The sequence below is a fragment of the Mytilus galloprovincialis genome, chromosome 9 (genome assembly GCF_965363235.1).
Source record: "Mytilus galloprovincialis chromosome 9, xbMytGall1.hap1.1, whole genome shotgun sequence".
Taxonomy (NCBI): domain Eukaryota; kingdom Metazoa; phylum Mollusca; class Bivalvia; order Mytilida; family Mytilidae; genus Mytilus; species Mytilus galloprovincialis.
This window is the reverse complement of record NC_134846.1, coordinates 18,317,265-18,326,309: the sequence shown is the minus strand read 5'-3', so window position 1 is coordinate 18,326,309 and position 9,045 is coordinate 18,317,265. Positions and strand designations below refer to the sequence as shown.

General features: G+C 33.0%; 1 protein-coding gene across 2 annotated transcripts in view; it reads right to left on the bottom strand.

Annotated features, from left to right (window-relative positions):
* Positions 1-832: 832 nt before the first annotated feature.
* The window catches only part of LOC143044547 (patched domain-containing protein 3-like), a 30,883-nt gene continuing 22,670 nt past the window's right edge, over positions 833-9,045 (bottom strand). For both annotated transcript variants that reach the window (XM_076216607.1, XM_076216608.1), the window contains exons 5-6: positions 7,670-7,870; positions 833-4,760 (exon numbers count right to left, since the gene is read on the bottom strand). In XM_076216607.1, coding sequence (XP_076072722.1) covers positions 3,316-4,760; positions 7,670-7,870 — 1,646 coding nt within the window. In that variant the 3' untranslated portion in view covers positions 833-3,315. The remainder of the gene's footprint in view (positions 4,761-7,669; positions 7,871-9,045) is intronic.

The window sequence follows — 9,045 nt, the reverse complement described above, 5'->3', positions numbered from 1 at the left end:
TCATGATACCAAGTTACTATACATGTATGCGTGTATACTTCTAACTAATGTTTAGTTAATGTAAAATGTAAAAGGATATAGTTTTTGTATTTCATCGATTACAGGCCTAGGTTCTTACTAACTAAGAAACAAAACTGTGATTACGACAATACGTCACAACATAATAGACCCCCCCCCATAATAGTTTGAATAAGAGAAGCTTATCGCGTTGGTCTCTTAAAATTAAAAATACATGTACTAATACAGGGCTCAATGTCAGTCACCTTCCAAGGAACTAACTGAAGTTCGAATGTTAAGCTTTGAAGTTATTAATAACAATATTCTTGTAGAAAAACAAATTGTATATTTATGACAGTTATGATATATATATAAAAAGTTTAACACAGAAGAAAAACTTTTGAAAAAATTGACAATAATGATAATGATAATTAAAGCTGACACATGGTCTTCAGAATCCCGTAATTCGTTTTGTTGCTGTATATCATATTTCCATTGTTCATTGTTTTTTAACATGAATCAGATAGTTTTTTTCTCGTTTGAAAAGATTTACATTTGTCATTCTGGGGCCTTTTATAGCTGACTATGCGGTTTGGAATTTGCTCATTTTGGAAGACCATACGCCGACCTATAATAACGGTTAACTTCAATGTCATTTGGTCTCTGGCGGAGAGTCATTGGCAATTATAACACATTTTCTTATTTTATATTCAGTCAGAACGTATAATACCAAAAGTCGACCGAAAGCCTACCCGTACGACCGTATGGTAACATATATATATATATATAATGGCAATAGTTCAAACAACTATTTGAAAGTTGAAAAGCAAGGAAATACTGTCAAATCATATTTTAATAACAAAAATAACAATATACATACAACTAAATGCATGAAATATGTTTCAATATAAAACAAAAAATGTTAAAAATGCTTTCAAGAAATCTTGCATATTACAATCAAACTATTCGTTCAAATCCCCCAAAATGTACATGAGCACACATATACTAGTAGTATGCAGTAGGAAATGTTGAGGTGAATGCATATATACAAAGTCAAGTAACATGAGCCTAAAAGTTAAAACGTTATTTGCAAACGTTCCAAACTTGTATAGAGCACGACACTCTTCCTACAGGAAACATCGGATTTAACGTTGATTGCTTATTTCATCCGGACGTAACATAATTCATGGCAGCCGTAGCTTTGTTCTCATTTAACCATGGGTTGGGCATTTATATTCGATTATTTTATCCGGAGCGTTAGTGAGTGACCGTACCTATTTTGAGGGAAAATATTTCTTTTAAAAGCAAAAAAAAAAAAAAAAAAATAAAAAAAAAATAAAAGCTGACTGCCTCGGTATGTAAAAAAAAAAAGTAGTGGTGTGATAAAGGGTAGGGGTGTGATAAAGGGTATGCGATAAAGGGTGCGCATCAAAGTTGCTCGATATGGATTAAACAGCAGGCTTTTTATCAAATATTCAAAACTAGTACTGTATTTACTACTAAACATATGATAAAACTTCATAGCTATCCCCCCATCACTTGTGAGGTTTGATATTAAAGTCTTTCTTTAACAGTGGTATTATGCATTTACTAACTCGCTCGATCTGTCTATGAAATCAATTCTCTGACAGTTGTATCAAAAATACAAAATTTTAAATCTAATACATGTAAATATAAACTAAAATATCAATACTTTCTATCAAGCATAACAAAGTTTAGTTTACCAACTTATAATCAAACAAGATACTAAAATGGTATTATGAAGACAATTCATGAACACGCACACACAACAAATTTAGGTTAATGGTTGATTTTTTCTTGCTTTACTTCCGGTGGTGCATGACGGAAGCTTTAATGTCGAATCTTTAAGTAAAAATGTTTCATCACATTAAAGAGTGTTTTATTTGTCATTACTATTACAACTTATAGGAATTCAAATAAGCGATGTTATTCCCTATTCCTTATTAATGTAATAATAAACAGGATACAATCTGTCATAGTTTTCGTTTTATCTTCCCGAATTCAAAAGTAATTTGCAAGAATTGTCTCCCTTTGTGCAAGATATCTTGAATTACAATTGTCTATTTATTTATTCTGTAAATTGACCCTGTAATTAATTATTTGCCACTGTTTAAATATAGGCTCGTTTCCTTTTCTAAGATAGAGCATTATACATATTAGGCACATATAAACTTCCTCTTTCTGTCAATCTCCCATACAGAGAGAGAATAGTTGTCCTTTCCTACTCAAGATTAAGGAGGATAGGACGACAACTCTGTCTGTATGGGAGATTGTTTTTCTGTAAGCTCTTCTTTCTCAATCAAAATGTATGGGCTTACTAAGGGAAACAACTCGTGCAAATATATTTCTTACCATAGGATTATAACCACGGAATAGGCAAAACGAGAATTCTATATTCATTTAGTTATACGGGACATTTCCAAAAGGAGGGACATAGTTTGGTTGACAATGAAAAGCTACATAAATTAGCTAGCTCCGGAACAAGTTTATCGGTGCGTTATGTGTTATTTATTTCAAATAATTTAATTGCAATTTTCTTTGGTTAAGCTAAACATTTTTTATATCGATAGATATATTTCCTTCAAAATTGGGTTAAAAGCCTTTACAACTTTCCACTTTATTATACCATGTTTCCATAGACAACGTCCATTGTGTCCAGTTTAGAACCAGACCTAGTCTGCAAATGACAAATGAAATATCTCGTGTTGATAACGTACAGTGATAATCTAATTTTTGATGTAACGCAAATGCCGATTGGCTGACTGTGAATGGTCTATCAGCTCATAGACATAATTTTGTCTTCAACGATTTTTCTTGATTTATTCCAGCTTAAAAAGGAATTTGAGATTAAATTGTGAGGAATGACTAATATTTTTTTCTGTTTATTCGAAATAACATAAAAATATGGTTATATATTTCTTCAAAGACTGAACAAAATATTACAGTCATTTCTTAAATAACAATAATCGGACAATATCACTGAAGAATCGCCATAAGAGACATTAAATGTCGAAATGCGCTTCAAGTGATGTAAAATGTCTTCTTTTAATGCAGTTTATATATACTTGTATTTGTCATTTAAAATAGTTTTTTGCACGCAAATAGTTTTTTGATTAAGATGAAAAAATAATATTAATCTATTAAATTGTAGATACATGACATACATTAACATTTCCATAAAAGCAATGTGAATTTGTATATTCGGAATATGACAACTGAAGAAGAATTATCAAAACTGATACAACAATCAGAATTAATATACAAAAAAAATTAATGTAAAAGAATAGATACATTGTATTACACATGTTTTAGTTTCTCATCCTCTTGATCACCATTTAGTGCATCAGGTAAAGTGACTGTCTCGTTGCTTTTCCTCGGTAATGATATGTCGTCCATTACTTTCGCACTTTCCATTTCATGATTGTAGTGTGGACCAATAAACGACAGCACGACAGGCAAAAGAAATACGGAATACAGAAGCCCAAATACCATTACCATAAGCATTACTTTGAAAAAAGAGAAGAAAATAAATGACTTCGAGAACGCTAACATTACCACGCCGATTATAGTTGATAGGGCTCCGTTCAGTATTGGCCCGCCAGCATGATCAATAGCAACTGCTACTCGCTGGTCTCTAGTGTCCCCTTTAGCTTGGACATACGCATGACAAACATGAGTAGCAAAATCAACACAGAACCCTATACACATGATAATATGAATCATTGTAATGGAGCTTAACGTTAATCCCCATAAATGCATGAATCCAATCACTGACGTCATAATGAGGACAACAGTGGTTGTAATTAAAAGAATCATGACGGGAAGGGGTAAGAATACTATAATTATTATAAAAACTACAGCAACACAAATACCAAGTGTTTGCAAAGTCTGCGACAAAATAACCACATACTGTTCAATAAAAATGAACGCAGGCGCGTATGCAAACACGGGCAAGGACGAACTACCAACTATATCCCTAATGCGGTTCATCATGTCCCCTTGTTGCGTTGATGACGCAAAGTGTTCTGTAAGAACGTGAAACCGTGACGCTGTTATTGATGTTCCATCGATTGTGACATCATTGATATACAAATTGCCAGCTGTTGTTCCCAGATATGTCTCCAAACCGGAAATGAAGTTTGACAAAGATGAATCATCGTAATTGGCTGAATCAATATATGCATGCAACCATGAGAGGAAGAAAGTGTCATCGATATCAGTATCGTTTCTAACGTTATCGCGAAGGGAATTTATAGCATCGAGAGTTGTACTTGATAAGTAATCTACACCGGCTTGTACATTCAGCGATATTGGGAAGCTTTGATCATATAATGTAGTTTCAGCATTATAATATGTATAAAAGTATGAATCGGTGGTCACTAGATCCCTCCGATTAAAATCTTGTTTAAAATGGACAGCACCATATATTGATACGGCAACGAATCCTGCAAAAAATAATAAAATTACAATTTTTGCAGTAGTAAATTGCACTATTTTTGTAACCAGCATCTTTGGGTATTTCTCGATAGGACCTTCAACTTCACCTCTGTGTTTATTGGGAGATCCGGAACAACAGAAAATGTCTGCTCTTGAATTGCTAGCCTTCTTCTGCATGTCTTCTCTCGATTTTATTTTTTGACATGTAAAGAAGTGTCTGTTTTGTTCAATTCTTTTCTCGTTTATCGTCATGCAACCGAGATAAAATGTGATGTAGTTAAGGTAACTAAAAAGTATGGCTGCACCTGAAAAGGAGGAAATGACATATATAGAGAGGAAGTTATGACCATTACCATGAGGAAGATGACAACGACTAGTATGACGATGATTGTCGATCACAATGATAAAGATGATGACGACATAGCTTATGGACAAAGACAACGATTAGGATGACGACGATGTTTACGACAACATCGACTTTGATTACGATATCGACGATGATTATGATAATGACGAAGAATTCGACGACGATGGTAATTATTGTAATGACGATGACTACGACAACGATAACGACGATGTTCACTGTGCTTAAACGGCTGTGGGTAACTTAAGTTACCCACAGCCCAAGATGGAGCCGCCTTGCGTCGGTTAGATACTTTTCTTCTATAGAATAACAATACCACGAATGCATCAATTAAACATGAACTGAATTTAAAAGTTGTATTAATCGTTTAGGGAAACCCCTAAACTGGAAAGGTGACTAAATTCTACAAAATAAACGATCACAGCACGATTTTAAAAAACACTTAGGCTGTCCGTAACTTCAAACAACTTGTCCGTAACTTTTTTCATCATACCAATAGAGATGTCCGTAACTTTCAAAGAATCGACATACGCGGATGTAATGTTTAAACTGGTGATAGAGATTGCATCAAATACATATTCACAAAACGAAGTAGATGTCTAGTATGATATAATTCATTGTATCGATGGAAGACAAAATTGGGAAAAATATGAAAAAAATCACGATAAATCCGCAAAACTCGGGTCTTATTTTGTATAACGTCGGGGTATCCGAATCGCCAAGTTCGGAGGGTTGTTTCCGATCATAGCAGTATGATAAACTGTTGAAACATATCATTGTTCGTTTTTATTTTTGAACAAGTAGACTACACAAGTATTTTTTACACATACATGTAGCATGTATACACTTACTGATTTTCTGCCAGCAACGACAAGGGTAGCGTGAATCCGGGATTTTGGATTTTGGAGGGGAACCCAAATTGCCCAGGCAATCAGTGGATAGACTATACGAGACTTAAGTGCACAAACTTTTTCCGTCTTTTTGAAAAAGCCAAAAACACTTTTCTCTCATCCCCACAAAAACCAAGATTTACAGTAAATGGGAAAACTTTAAAAAAAAAAAAAAGAGGACATTTTGTATAAATGAATAAACCTAGTTTTACAGCAGCTGCATATTTCATTTGTATGCAAGCTGCATTAAATCTCATTAAACTGAATAAAACTGAAAGACACAATAGGTAAAAGTCAGTGACAATAAAAGGAAAAGAGCAGTCAACACAGTGTAACAATTCGACATAGTATATAAAAATATAAATAACTACGTAGGACAACAGGGTAATTTAATAGTCTAACAACCCCTGATAACATACAAAGAGAGAAAAAAAAACATACTAGGAAACATATTCAAAAAATCATAACACTATAACTAACTGGTGGGATGTATAAATACCGAGCCGCGTCAAAGAGTATTCATCAAAATACACATAGAAAGAAACAGAGGTGAAGGTAAACCGCAAACATATAATTAAACTCAAAACATTAAAGAGTATGGAAAAGCCTTGGTCTGACAAGCGAAAAACGTCGATAAGACGCACATCAGTAAATAAAAGTTGAAACCATAACCAGGATGGAGTACCCCAAACCCGACATAAAACTTCTGTGGTGTAAGTATGATGCGTTAATAAAATCACATTTGGTGGTGAATGAGTAGTATAAACGGCCGCGAAGGTTACAAATATGATGTTAATTGTCTTCTAATTGTTGAAATTATAATTCTTAAAATTTTAAATCAAAAGTTACCCACATCTAAAAATAAAGTTACGGACAGTCTGCTTAGTTTCGATCAAAAAGTTACGGACATCTTATGCATTTTTTAAAGTTGACCTTGCGCTTTAGTGAACTCTATATTAACAAATTTATGGTAATTGTTAGTCATTTCTTTATTCAATAATCCTATAAATATTTACATTCTGCATGAAAAACGTCGCAAAAGGTACATTTTGTATGAATTAAATATCAACGAGTTTAGAGTCCGCCATCTTGGGCTGTGGGTAACTTAAGTTACCCACAGCCGTTTAAGCACAGTGGATGTTGATGATGATGAAGGTGAATGGTATTCTAGCGTTTTAGCAAACCAGATAATAACTGGCAAGTATAAAATTGAGAATGGAAATGGGGAATGTGTCAAAGAGACAACAACCCGCCCAAATAAAAAACAACAGCAGAGGGTCACCAACAGGTCTTCAATGTAGCGAGAAATTCCCGCACCCGAACATGTCTACTAATATCAAGTACGTCTTATTTTGCAATTTAGAATTTCCATATTACTCTTTGATGAATAGTAATGATGTTATTGAAACTATAGAAGGTTGATTGACAAATGTTAACTTTAATTAACTGTAATTGTTCAAATTGAAATCCGTCGGTTATTTACGACCAAGATAATGAGATCAATTCTGCTAATAATTGATATTTAAGAATATTTTTTGAAGACTTTAAACGTATTGAAATCTGATAGAAAACTCTATAAACATAGAAACATTTGTTTAGAATTTCTTATTTCGAATGTAATAGATAAATTTGCCTTTGATTTTTTGTTAATAACAATACGAAAGACTGCTTAATATATCTATTTACGTAAATTTGTATGCGGAAATCAATACTTAATTTGTATAATACAGCTAGTGCTCAGGTTGGCTTCTTAACTAGATGATTTTATTTCAATTTTTGATTCACGTCATATAATCCTGGATTTGCGAACGTGGTTTCGAACACTACGATTAAGCTAGAGTAAATGTTGCTAATTGTCCGCTGACTTTTGCCTTTTGAATGTTCCTTGACATCTTCTTACAGTTTTAAACGACGGGGTTGAAACTTGAAAAAATAGGTATATTGTATGACGCATACATACCCGTAAACCAAGAAAAGTTCCGAACTGCCGGAAACACAGAAGAGGCTCCTGCACAGAAAGCGATGACATCAGTTAGTGATGTAATAGTAATTGCGATACCACTGGATTTCATTGTCAGTCCAATTCGTGTTTCGGTGTCTAGCTCTGGTGATGTTGCCGCTAAACCAGACAGTAAGATAAACATATCATCTACACCGATTCCTGCAAAATAATTACAACATTATTTCACGTCAAAAGTATATTAATCTACAATTTTATACCTTTCTATATTTCAATTAGTCCATTAAGTAAATTATTTGAGGTTAAGGTAACAGCAGAAAGGGCGTCATTTCTGTATTCTTTAATTCTGATCATAATGGTAATTTTTCTCTTATCTTAAATTTGTTTCCCGTTATTCTTTATCTTTGTTCTTCCGAATGATAATTTCTTGTCTTCTTTGTATCCTTTATCTTTATCCTTTATTTTACGCCAATTATTTTCTTTTTTTTAAAACCTGCACCTCAACACCAAGTTTTTTTTAAAGGTTTCTATATAAATGATTTCCTTAACATCTTTATCTCTACATTTACAAACTTTAGGACGAGAGTATAATGTAATGTTTGAAATCTTTCTTACAACACTATTGACTTAAGGTGACTGGGGCGTCTTAATTAAAATCCATAGAATTTTAAAATAATTTGTCAAAATTAAGTTTTTATCATGCTTTTCTTTTCATTGACGTAATAAGAATTGGTCACCGGACTTTTTTTCACGCTACAGGTTGTGCAAAATTGTCAGATTTTGTATAGATTATGTATGTAATGTCCCATTTTGTGTGATAAAAAGAAAACTGCATGATAGAATTTTAAAATAAAATGTGAGAAGATAGCTCTTATAACATGCTTTCTGATAAGAAAAAGAAAAAATAGGGTCACCGAACTTGTTTTCTTGCTACATATTAAAATGGGTAAATTCGTAACACTTTCTATTACAAAATTGCTTTGTCTGAGTTATCTCCCCTTCTATCTGAGTAACCTCCCCTTATTTTGAAAAATTGAAAAAAAGGAATCAAACTCAAATATGGTGTTATTTTTTTAAATTACAGACGTAAATATGATCAAACACATGATTTTATGTATTGACATCAAAAGTCTTTTACATGAATTACATACTACTCTCAAAATTTGCACATTTCATGAAAGATCTAGACCAACCATTATCTGCTACATCAAAATCCAAGATGGAGGAAGATACCAGAGCCACCTTAATTCGCAAGTGCATTTATGGTAAAACTGGAATTGGATTACAAAATAGGAAATTACGCATGTTGGCGTTTCAAATCCATTTAACGCAGGCATAGAGTTTATTTAAAATACAATAGTCTACACATTTATCAA